The 13,124-nt window shown below is 35.8% G+C and overlaps 1 protein-coding gene across 1 annotated transcript in view; it reads left to right on the forward strand.

Annotated features, from left to right (window-relative positions):
- Positions 1–13,124, forward strand: part of SACS (sacsin molecular chaperone) — a 56,823-nt gene that overhangs the window by 26,312 nt on the left and 17,387 nt on the right. Inside the window, exons 8-12 of the mRNA XM_069013531.1 lie at positions 1,389–1,474; positions 3,852–3,963; positions 5,067–5,213; positions 6,493–7,975; positions 10,798–10,889. Of these exons, the coding sequence (XP_068869632.1) occupies positions 1,389–1,474; positions 3,852–3,963; positions 5,067–5,213; positions 6,493–7,975; positions 10,798–10,889 (1,920 nt within the window). The remainder of the gene's footprint in view (positions 1–1,388; positions 1,475–3,851; positions 3,964–5,066; positions 5,214–6,492; positions 7,976–10,797; positions 10,890–13,124) is intronic.

Consider the following 13,124-nt stretch of genomic DNA (forward strand, 5'->3'; position numbering starts at 1 on the left):
TAATACTCAAGAAAAATCAGTTCAGCCTTTGATAAGATGCATTAAGTAATGATCTATAGCCAGAGTAATTGTTGTGACATACATAGAGCAGCTCTGCTCTTAGATTTAAAGTGAACAAAGTCTATCTCCATTCCTATCACTTAAAAGTTATTTGTCTGTTTTTGTGGTTCCCATGGTGAATGAAATGTATTGTTTAAATACTTCCACCTGCCTGCCTAACTTAGAGAAGATTCGTTTCTTGATTTTAGATAATTTCAGTTGATCAGTTCACCTTATTTTGGAAGTATGCATATTGCATATTGACTTTCATATACTTCTGTATACTGTAAAATTAACAAAAGTTATAAAATATTTCACACACCTTCAGCTGTCAGTTGCAATTTCTTGCTTATTTTTTTTCATTGATGCTATTAAATTACCTTAAATAAAGTTACACAAGAAAATTTTAAAGCCAAAATATTTGATGTTTTTGCTTGATGTTTTCTCAGCAAATAGAACTCTTATTTGTCCCCTTTTTTCCACTTTGCTTTTTTTCCTAGTGTTTTATTCCAGAATATACATAAAATGCTTGTTTGAATCTGTGTGTTTCATAAACACACATACATGCAGAAGAGAGGAAGAGAATAATTACTTGTTAATAATTTTATAAGGAAGCTTTAGATGGGGCATCATTAGGGTCTGTTTTCCTTGTGAGGATTGCATCATTGCTATTTGTTTGAAGCACATGTTTTAGAGGTTTGGTTAAGGGAGCTGCCCTTTAGTCTCAGACTGGAGTTTGAATTGAAGAGTATTGAACCTTTCATTTTGTGATAGAATTTTTCTCTTGGAGCAGATGTTCATAATGCTTGGACTCTTTTCCCTCCAGGGTTAAGCTCTGGCAAAACCAAAACTAGCACCAGGTCCATGCCCAGAGTGTGTCAGAACAGGAAGTGTACACTAGAGCCAAAACCTGTGCCTGTGTGTAGCTGTCAGTAGGGATCATCACTGGCTGTAAAAGAGTTAGAGCCACTGCTGCCCTGGAATACTGTCCTGCTACTTAAAAAATAGTAGTCTTTTAGAAATTCCTCCTTTTGAACATCAAGTAGTTGGAATTGTGGTATAACTGTTGCAAAGACAGCCTCCAAATTTATTTCATCTAGATATGAAACAGCTTGTTGACTTTAACATCAAAACTGCTCTTTTACTTTTTTTAATTAAAAGATTTATAATGTAGTATTTTCACAGTTGATTTTGGAAAGGCAAGACTTTACAATAACAAGCCTTAAGTTAGTTTAAAGAAATTATTTAAGTTTGCAGTAATTTTTTAGTGTTTTTTTTTTTTAATCTGAAATTAGGTGCATAGTAGTATAATGCACAGGTTTTTTTAAAATTTATTTGTTTGGTTTTAGGTCGTTTTGGACAAACAACTCCGCCACTTGTTGATTTTCTTAAGGATATATTAAGAAGATACCCAGAGGGAGGACAGATTCTTAAGGTAGACAATAAATAGCATATTTAACAGTCATTTAATATGCATGACATAATACCAAAGTTTAACACTTTCCAGCAAATCTTATGGTTGTTTTATCTTATATTTACAGTAGTACAGGAGATACGTTTCCATTTGCGTGGACAAGGCAAAGCCAGTTGTGTGTTTTGTGTGGTTTTTGTTTGTTTTTTTTTTTTTCTTTAAACATTTCTGAGTTTCCTCAGTAGAAGATGATTTGTGTGATTTATCATAGCTTCCTATGTTAATATCTGAAAATGGCAATTTGATTTTTTTTTTTTTGTTTTTAAGAGCATCTGGGGTGATTAGTTGGATGTTAGACTTCTCATCCCGCATGCTTCATCACATGGGTGGTAGGAACCTAATTTTCTTAGTGTATGGGAATACTAGATTCTAACTAATGGAATCTGGTAAAGTTGTCTTATCTATCCATACATACCTACGTACAAAACACACAAATGTTGACAGATGATGACAGTTCCTGATGTCTGTTGTATTGTTTGCAGCCATGGAACTAGAAGCTGATTATGCTTAGTGGGAATGCCCAAGATAAGCTTATCTTCAACTGTTTTGGCAAACTTCTTCCTGGATACATTCTGAGCAGTGTCTGTACTGTCTGTTACAGTCTGTAAGAGGGGTGCTTACATTTTTATTATTTCTCAGTACTAGTTGCATCTGTAAAATGTATTTGAATTAAGAAGGGTTCAGATCTCGTCAACATTGTAAACCCAAACTTTCATTCCAACATGAAGAAATAAGGTAATGTCCTTAGAAATCAGATAGGTAAATCTAAAAGTAGAAATGATGCTATTTTCATAGTTTAAATTTAGGGTTAACAGATTGTTAGGGAGAGATTACTACCAGGAATTTTGCTGATACCTTAAAATTTATTTCAGGGTTTTGATTCTTCAGATACAATGCTGTTACAGCTGAATGTAGCAGTTACCCCATGTGCCACAGCATGAATGCAAGTCTGACTACATGGTGATTTCCATACTTAGTATTTAATATTTCTGAAGGCTTTGGGCTATCTTTCTGTATCTTCATGAAGTACTGTCATGATTGTTCTTTTAGAAGAAGAACTGCATATAAACATCTTGTAAAGATTCTTTAAACATTTCTTATTTATGCTTAACTGTAGGTATATTTCTTGCTATCTCATAATACTTCAAAATTATGTAGAAGTGACAATATAATATACGTTACAGACTGAACTTACTGTCACAAACTGCAAAATCAAAGGGTTATAATTTTGGAACCAGATATTAGATAACAGTGAGGTTATTTTAGTCTCAACAGTATATTTGAATGCAACCTAATCTGAAATACTTGCTGCTAGTTGATGCATTTTCTAAGTACAAGCTCTTCTTGCTCTCAAGTATTTTACACATAACTGAATGAAATTGTCTATGAATACATTGCATGTGATGTATCTATGTTGCTTTTCAATTCAGCTGAAGTACTTGCTTATGCCAAGCTTGCACACACCCACATGAGCATACACACGTGTTTATATGTCTGGAGCCCTGATACACTGGGATGGTTCAGTGTAAACAGAGCATTGTGTGAGGCTGTAATCCCGTAGGTATTTATAACCATGCTTACGTGTCTGCTGTTGATGAGAACGGGACTGAATAGGCGTATTTTATTAATGGTCATGTTTACAGAACTAGTTTACTGACATTGTAGTTTTCCATAGCTCTCACCACTACTAATACTATTTAACAAATACCCAATTTTAATATAAGCCTTTTTCCAGTCTGTGGGTTTAAATCAACGGGGTTGCTGCTCTGTTGGTTCATGGCTTAGGGAGCTACTGGTCAGAGTTGTTTTGCAGCCCTTTGTCAAAGGGGTTTAGAAGTGTGAGCATCGTGGCCCTTGAATGGTTGGTTCATACTGTGAAATGTTAACCTGAACTTAATTCAGTTGATGTAGAGTGCTGTGTATTACCCTTTTGTGGATGGGTGCCTCACTGTTGTTGTACAACTGTTTTTAAAGGCTTAACAATACACTTTGATAAATATGAAAATTCTTTTTTTTCCTTCTCACATTTGTGTTGTTTTTAGACTTCTACAGCTCTTATTCAGGATAATATAGTAGTAACAGTTTAGTAGCTTGTTTCTCAGCTTTGTGACTGCTTTCGTATGGTACTTGAGCTCCAAATTCAAATCACATTTATAGTATTTGTCTGAATATTTGTTTTATAAGGACACCTATTCTCATGCAGGTAAACTGGATAAAACCATAAAAACAATTACACTTGAGACAATTGCTTATTATTTTCTACTGTTTAAGTTCAAAAGCTATTGCTAGAATATGTATTACTGCATTATACTTTATTTTGTTTATTTTTTTTCTGCCTCAGGAACTGATACAGAATGCAGAAGATGCTGGTGCCACAGAGGTTAGGTTTCTATATGATGAAACTCAGTATGGAACAGAAACGTTGTGGTCAAAGGACATGGCACAATATCAGGGTAAATATAATTTTTATTAAATGTGGTCATTGTTCTTCAATATGCATGTTGTTTGGGGTTAGCTGTCCTGGCTATGTCCCCTCTCAGCTCCTTATGCACCCCCAGCCCACTTGCTGTTTGGACCACATGAGAAGCAGAAAAGGCCTTGGCTCTGTGTAAGCCCTGCTCAATGATAACTAAAACAGCCCTGTGTTACCATCACAGTTTCCAGCACAAATCCAAAATACAGCCCCAGCTACCAAGAAGCCCAAGCCAGCACACCAGTTCTTAATGTAAAGATGACCATAGCCCTTTACATTTCAGCATTGTCCAGGCAGTTTGGTTTTCTTCCCCATCCTTTTTCTCTTGCCCTTACACCCAGTGTTGCTCCATATTGCCTGTATACTGCAAATACAGTTTATTGAAACTTTAGCATCATTTTACATCATTTACTATGGCTCTGTGAGATGAAGGTCAGTTATGTATTTAACAAGCAAAGTAGTTTGCATAGTCATCCTGAAAGGCATTCGGTTGTGATTTGTAGATTTGTAGATGGATAATCCACTACTTCTTTCTTCTGGCTTCTTTCAGTCATTAATCAGCCTTATTATGTCTTCTAATGTGGATTTGTCTGCCTTACTTTCTAGACACAGGTTATTGTTATATCTTGCCTTATATTCCCTTCCAGTGGAGGTATCTTTGGACTGTGATTAGTACATTTTTCAGACATCTTTTTGATAGACTGAACAGATGGAGTTTAAGTCTTGTGCCACATGGCACTTTTTTCAGAAGTTTTGTTGTTTTCTGCTTTTTGTTCAGTTTTGCAGAATCATTCTTTTAAAATGTGGATGCAAGAATTAAATACCACATCAGAATATAAACCTAACTACCATGTACAGAGTTAAATTCATCTCCTTGCTTTTGCCTTTGCTTTTGCATTTTGCTTTTTTTTCCCATTACCAGTCATAATTTGATGTCAGCTTCAGTCATAGCTTCCCCATTCAATTTGCACATGCATACTTCAAAGAAATGCTTTCTCAGGTCTGTGACTTCATTTCCTAGAAATTTTAAACATGAAATAGTTTTCTTCTGTCATCTTTTTAACTCTTGCCTGTTTATTATAGGACCAGCATTTTATGCGTACAATGATGCCATTTTCACCCCTGAAGACTGGCATGGTATACAGGAAATAGCAAGAAGCAGGAAGAAAGATGATCCCCTGAAAGTTGGAAGATTTGGAATTGGCTTTAATTCAGTTTATCATATAACAGGTACTCTTTGTAGTTATTTTAAAAAGAAAATGTTGAAGTTTTAAATAGTTAAATTACTTCAGATATTCACAAACATTTAATATTTTCTCTATAATGCATTTTAAAATTAGTACATGGCTAGATTTTCTTATGAAGCATTCCTATTTTTCTGCAATCCTATAAGATATCTATTTGATTTTGAATGTTTTTGAAGAAGATTGTTCTACTAGCATCGTTATCTACTTAGTCCCTTATATTGAAATGCACATTCCTTTACACTGGTATTTCAATTTTACACTGCTGCTCATTTTATAGAGGCTCATAATGTATGGTAGCTATCCAAGTAGAAGTGTGGAAGTTCTACTCACTAGACTGAAACTCTTCTGCAGGTTCTTTTTATAGTAAGTAGTGATTTTTATTTACTGCTAGAAAAGATATTATGTAATAGAGGTATATGCACATATACACTTGAAAGAGATAGTACATACTGTTTCACAAGCAGGTAATATTCAGTCTTGAAACATATTATTCTCCTAGAATGTTTTATTGTGGTACAGAAGAAGCATAAATAATGCTTACAGTCTCCACAGCTATAATAGTACAGAATAAAAGGCAAAGTTTTGCTGAAATAAAAATTTTTACCTTGTGAAGTGAATTTTTAAGACACATGATATTTTTTAACAATATTTTACATAGCTGAGCATGAATAAAATTAATACATTCAGTGGTTTGATAATTCTGGGAATTTGTGCTTTTAAATGTACAGGATTACTGTTTGCCAGCCTTCAAGATCTGCAAAGTATGAATCTAATAGAACTCACTTGTAATAAATTAGATGTTTTTTTTCTTGGAAATGCTGGAAACATAAAAGTATGTAGTTGAAAGTAATTGTATTTGCTGTTGCTCTCTGTCTGCTAGAATTCAAATAGCTGAATGAGTATTTATATATTCAATTGCAGAATAGGTGTGTGCTTGTTTCTTCCCTGTCAGTAAGCACTGAATTATGTTATCAGAATCACAGAATCATGTAGGTTGGAAAAGACCTTTAAGAACATTGGGTCCAACTGTAAGCCAAATGGTACCAAGCCTGCTACTAAGCCATGTCCCCAAGGGCCATGTATGTGTGTCATTTAAATACCTTCAGGGATGGTCACTCAACTGGTTCCTTGGGCATTATACTCGGTTCATCATGGTTTTAGAATATTTTTTTCTTGCTTTTTTAAAGTTTATTCCTTAACACTGTACTTTTAAAGTATGTTGTTTTAGGATTTTTAATAATTGTTGGTTTTTATGTATACAGATGTCCCTAGCATCTTCAGTGGTGACCAGATTGGAATGCTTGATCCCCATCAAACCCTTTTTGGACCTCATGAGTCAGGCCAGTGTTGGAATCTAAAAGAAGATAGCAAGGAAATAAATGAACTTACTGACCAATTTGCACCTTTCATTGGTGTATTTGGCAGCACTAAGGAAACATTTAAGAACGGAAACTTCCCTGGTACCTTTTTTCGTTTCCCACTTCGCCTGCAGCCTTCCCAACTGAGCAGCAATGTTTACGACAAACAGAAGGTTTTGGAGCTGTTTGAATCCTTCAGAGCAGATGCGGACACAGTATTGCTTTTCCTGAAGAGTGTTCAGGACGTTTCATTGCACGTTCGGGAAGCTGATGGAACAGAGAGGCTGGTTTTTAGAGTAACCGCCAGTGAGAACAAGGCCTTGAAACATGAGAGACCCAATTCTATCAAAATCCTGGGAACTGCAATAAATCAGTACTGTAAGGGAGTTCCAAGCAATAGCATAACATGTGTGACATACCATGTAAATATAGTTGTAGAAGATGAGAGTGTTAAAGACGCACAGAAAACATCTTGGTTAGTGTGTAATTGTGTGGGTGGTCGAGGAATGTGTACAGAGCTGGATTCTTTAGCTGATGACTTGAAATTTGTTCCTACAATTGGAATAGCCATGTCTTTAGCAACTAACGAGGAGGAAAATGGAGCCGTAGCAGACTTTTCAGGAAGAGCTTTTTGTTTTCTGCCTTTGCCTCCAGGCGAAGAAAGCAAAACTGGACTCCCAGTTCATGTTAGTGGTTTCTTTGGTCTCACAGACAATAGGAGGAGTATCAAATGGCGAGAGTTGGATCAGTGGAGAGATCCAGCAGCTTTGTGGAATGATCTTCTTGTGGTAAATATAGTGCCTAAGGCATATACCACCCTTATTTTGGAAGCTATCAAACGAATGGAGACTGAGAAGAATTCAGATTTTCCGTTGTCAGCTGAAAGAATTTATAGGTTGTGGCCTGATGAGAACAAAATCAGGGTACCCTGGAAACCAATTGTAGTACCTCTCTTTAAAGACCTGCTCCAGCATACAGTTATTTACTCAGTGAGTAATCAGTGGATAAAGGTGGAACAGGTGCACTTTTCTGAAATGGATGAGAGTTTGGAGTACACACAGTCTGTTCTCAACTACCTCCAGAATTCAGGGAAGCAGATTGCCAAGGTACCAGCAAATATTGCTAGTGCAGTGCATCTTACTCTTTCTACTGCTAAAGCTGTGAAAAAAGTGACTCCCACTGTAGTGCGACAAGTGCTACGGAAATCTGGACACAGTGGACCTGCTGAAGAAAAGCTTCATCTTTTAGAATTTGTGCTTTCTGATGGAGTCTATAGTGAACTGATTGGATTGGAGCTTTTGCCTTTACAGAATGGGAATTTTATTCCTTTTTCCTCATCTGTGTCAGAACAGGATGTAGTTTACATAACTTCAGAGGAATATCCCAGGTATGATTAATATTTGTAATACTGTGGGGGGTTTGCTTCAGACTGTTCTTTGCTTATCGACAATCAAGGTATGCAGCAGCCCGTATTGTGATGAAATAATGCATAGATAGAACTCAATTTTCTGTATATATGTGTATGTCTGTGTTCATCTGTCTCATTTGAAAAATTTGACACCCATTTTCCATTAACCCTTTATAAAAGAATTGTATGATCTACACTTTAAGAGAATACCTCAGGATACCTTTTAAGTTCATTTGCTTCTGGGAATTACAAATAGGAGGAGATTAGAAATATGCATACTAGGAAGTTCATTAAATTAGGTAATGATCAGAGCTTTTATTAAACTTAAGTCTTGAGATTGTTTTTAGTTTTTTTTATCACAACACTTACTTTCAGTGAGGTAGTACTTTTACTTCTGCTCTCCTTTTTGTTCCTTCCAGTCCCTCTCCAATTAGCTTTTTTCCTTGCTTATTTCCTAGCTGCACTAGTGCTCCAATTTGGCTCTCCTTTCATCAGCCAAAAGAGCTTGCACTGACACTGGGGAGAGGATAGCAAAGAGCAGGCTAGCTGGAATAAATGAGCTTGGGGTCACTGGGGAGAAAGCATGACTACTGCTTTTTATGTCTGTACTGGATTATGCATGTATTAAATAGTTTTTAAATCTGGACCATTCTCCACATAATCTCTAAAGATGTATGGCTTGAAGTCACTCAGACACACCAGCTGTCTTACTGTTTCCCCTTACAATGTGCTACCTGCATGTATGTTTACAATAATCCCACCTTCTCCTTTGCCTCAGAGTTCCACTAATTTCCAGACACTCAACTTGAGAGAATGTGACACTCGGCCTGTTTTTGTTGCTTTTCCTGCTCTGTGGACTGTTTATAAGGGAAGTAGAGGTGGGTTGGAGTGTGCCCATAGAGATATTATTAAGGCAAAAAGTGCTTCAAGTGAGGTCCTTACATAAATTGTGTTTTGAATATACATATAGACAGCCAATCTTCAAGAAAAGCAGCTGGATGCAGGTAACTTGTCTTCCCATGCTTCTTGAAAACAGTTTGCATATCTTCAAGTCTGCTGCTGTTTTTTTTCTGCTATATTCTAATCAGAATCACAGAATGGGTCAGATGACCCCCTGTGGTCCCTTCCAACCTCCCTGCTCAAGCAGAGCCATCCTGGAGCACATGGCACAGGATTGTGTCCAGATGGTTCTTGAGTATCTCCAGTGAGGGAGGCTCCACAACCTCTCTGGACAGCCTGTTCCAGTGTGTGGTCACTGCACAGTGAAGAAGTTCTTCCTCATATTCAGCTGGACCTTCCTGTGCATCAGTTTCTGCTCTTTGCCTCTTATCCCATTGCCTGTATCCTTGGCACCACAAAAAAGTGCCTGGCTCCACTCTCTTGACACCCTCCCTTCAGATACATATAGATGTGGATGAGGTCCCCTCTCAGTTGTCTCCTCTCCAGGCTGATCAGGCCCAGCTCCCTCAGCCTTTCCTCATAGGAGAGATGTTCCAGTCCCTTAATTATCTTCAAAGCGCTCTGCTGGATGCACTCCAGGAGCTCCGTAAATTTAAACCCATAATCATAAACCCATAATCTTTCTTGCTCTAAACAATTCAGGTTATTTTTCAGGGGATTAAAACCACTTAGAGCCTGTGATTCTAGTGTCTTTTTCTAAAAAAAAAATGTTCTTTAGCATCAATTGTGAGATGATTTATCTTTTGTTGTTCTTGCACTCCTTCCAGAAGTTAAGGCAGCATGCTAAAACAGAAAACATTCCCATGATGAGACTAACAAATTAGAGCCCTACTTCAGACTAGATATAAGATACTTTATTTGAAACTTGAGGATACCAGTATTTCTTATCCAGTTCATGTTCCATTGGTAGTGGACTTGGTTTGATAGGCCTTGTAAAACTGATTCAAAAGCATATGATAACAGGCATAAATCTCCTTGCTAGCGGTGCTAAAACAGAAATTTGAAATAATAATGCTTTCTTTGCCTCTATTCTTGCCTGCATCAAGTATCTTTAATTCTAATGTTCTAAGTATGATAAATTATGCATGTTAGATGTTTCAAACCCCTTTCAATTTAGGAGATTGGCTCTTTCCTTATTCAAATTTGGAACCCACTAAGAAGGTAAAATAAGCTCTTAGGAATTTTCTTTCTGCTAACTCTGTGGAAGAACAAGATTCTGTGTTGGTTTGTCTAATGAACATACCTGTGATCAGAATTAAACTGGATATTTTATTTTTGATTACACAAAGACCAAAACCCTGAAAACCGATCTAGTTTTAAGAGCTAAAGCAAGAGAAGGGCAGGATGAGACTTACTCTTCACACAATAATTTTAACTATTGACCACAGATCTGAAATATGCAAATATTTTCAAATGCACAGATCTGTGTGACATTCTAGAATTATGTGTTGTATTTTTTGTACACTTTTCACATGGAATTCTAAGAGACATAGAATGGTAGGTACTATTTTTTTTTTTGTTACAATACAAATAGGTGAAAATAGTTTTTTAATCCCAGTTTTTCTATCAAAAGAAAACTTTCTTAGAGCTGCTCTGAAAAGAAGAGTAATTGGAAAAATTACTTTCTTACTACTCTCTCCTTCTAAATGTACGATTTTTTCATTCATCAGAAAATGCCCACTGAAAGCCCTACTCTGCATATGTACGTGTTTGCTTTGCAGGCTACTGTTCTACCATGATGATTGCCAAGCTGGTAATGTCTGTGCAGTAACATAAATAAATGATGCTTTGCTAAAGTGTGGGGGCCTTTTTTTGTTTTCTTTTTTTTCATGGTGTGCTAGATCACTCTTTCCTGGCCTGGAAGGAAAGTTACTCTCTGATGACCTGAAGCCTGAGGTTCTTGCTGCTTTGAAAGAAGCCGCCAAAAGCCGAGGTAATGTGTCTTTTGTATTCTCTTATAGTGAAACCAACTTCTAATGGTTCAAACAGACTAGCTCTAAGCCAAAGTTTAAAGTAATGTCTCTTGAAGTTGCATTCCCCTAAATAAGACACTCATGTAAAAATCCATTAAGATATGATAGACTATATTGCTTGAACTGGAAATAACACAAATGAAAATTATAAATGAACAAAAAGGCAAAGGAAGAAGGATGCAAATTTGTGATAAAACAGATACTCATTTAGTAAAATGTATTCAAGGATGAAGAATTTTATTCAAATAGTATTCTTCCACTTAAGACAGTCTTAATTCTGTTGTATTTATAGGATTTGCATATGCAATAGCTGTGTTGTGGTTTTGGTATTGTGGATCATCTCTTATCTCACAATTGCAAGTGATCACATCAGTACATTTGTTTTGGACCAGATTAAGTCAGTTTAAGTGTCTAGCCTCAAGCATACTGTAGATCATGTGATTTCTTCATGTGTTTCCTGAGTCTTAATTCATAGTTTATGGTTGTGTCAATGTGGACCTACTGAACTACTCCCAATCATGACCAAAAGACTTAGTGAAGGAGTTTGTTGTATCTATAGATAAGATGCCTCTATGTTTAAATGTCTTCACAATTAATTTTTTTCGGCATTTATTCTTCTCAGTGTCTGTTTGCACTTACATTTCCACCCTGGTGTTTATCATTTGATTGGTAAATTTGAAGCCTGAATCTCAGAAGTATCTTCACGTAAACAAAATCCACAAACCAATTCACTTGTTAGCTCAGCATACAGTAATACTACTTAAAAATAAGCTGTTTTACAGTGTCTAGAAAATGTACTTTTCAGGAAAACATTCTTGTTTCTGGTTTTTGTTTTTTTTTTTTTAATGACTTGATTCATCAGAGTTCTTTTTTATACTGAAGACATTAGAACTGGACGTAGAATACTATTACTCATAGTCTTGATTTGCTCTTCTTTATATTCTTTATCATGATCTTCAGTCATTCAGTCTCTATTTCTTCTGTGTTCTGACCTTTTTTCCCTTTCAATCCTTTAAATATTCTCTTTATTACTCCTTTTGTTGAGTTCTAAAGCTTGTCCTTTCTCCATGTTTTGATCATTCCTTCATTATCAAAACCAATAGAAAAATAAGGTCATTCTGAGGCAAGATAATAAATTTTTAAAGTATGGCAAAGCACCTGGCAAAAAAAATAGAAGAATTGAGTGACTTTTTGCATAGAATAAAACATGTAAATATTAAAAACAATATAAAATCTGTAGAAAATATGAAATATGGGACTTTAACTGAATATGAAGGACATCAAGTTTGAAATTATTATAAAGCAAACCTTTATTTTAAAAAGCAAAACTTTCAAAGTCCTACCAGCATATTAGATGATGGATGTTATGCCTATTAATGCAGTAGAATATGCTTGGTTTAATTTTTTCCCCTACTGCTAATTTCCCTCAGTACTGTTTTTAAACAATGTAGTGTTGAAAATAATGACTACCTCAAATTGTGTATCCAAACAGGGAATATTCATGATCTAGGATAGAACCATAAGGAGCTACTGTTTTATTAGTTACTTTTAAAGAACAGAAATATATAGGTATCAAGACAACCACAGTGAGATTAAATGGATGAATATTTAATGTAAGACAGCAATGTTAGTACTAAAAAATGCCTGTTCTGTGTGATGAAACCTTGAATTGACTTTTGAGATGTACTTTCCTAGACAATTTCCTCCAAGTGAGTGTCACAAAGCAATCTGAAAGCAGGCTTAAATTAAAAAGCAGAGCAAAACAACCAAAAGAAAATACAGTATATGCTTGAATACATCCTGAAAAAGCAGAGGTGACAGAAACGAAAAAAAAAACCCCTCTATGTTATTAAACCAGTCCCTTGCTGAGTTCTAGGACATTCCTTCCCCTCCAGGCTTGGTCTCAGAGCTGCAATGAAGTCTTTCTAGACTTTTTAGTTACTGGGAAGATTTTAGGTCACATTTAAGGTCTTACTTTTGTCTCTCTTTTCTTCTGGCAGATGATATTTTTCTAGGGACTTATTCTTGGTAATGTGCCTTTCATTCATTAGGAGAACATATTTTTGTTAATAAATATGACGAGTATTCTTCTAAATGTTCTAGAAATTCTTAAATACTATTAGACAGTTCTTTACAAGATTCAAGTATCCTATTTTTCTCTTCACTCTACCTCCTCCTAAATTATTCTTCATTCT

The sequence above is a fragment of the Aphelocoma coerulescens genome, chromosome 1 (genome assembly GCF_041296385.1).
Source record: "Aphelocoma coerulescens isolate FSJ_1873_10779 chromosome 1, UR_Acoe_1.0, whole genome shotgun sequence".
In the NCBI taxonomy this organism is placed as follows: Eukaryota; Metazoa; Chordata; class Aves; order Passeriformes; family Corvidae; genus Aphelocoma; species Aphelocoma coerulescens.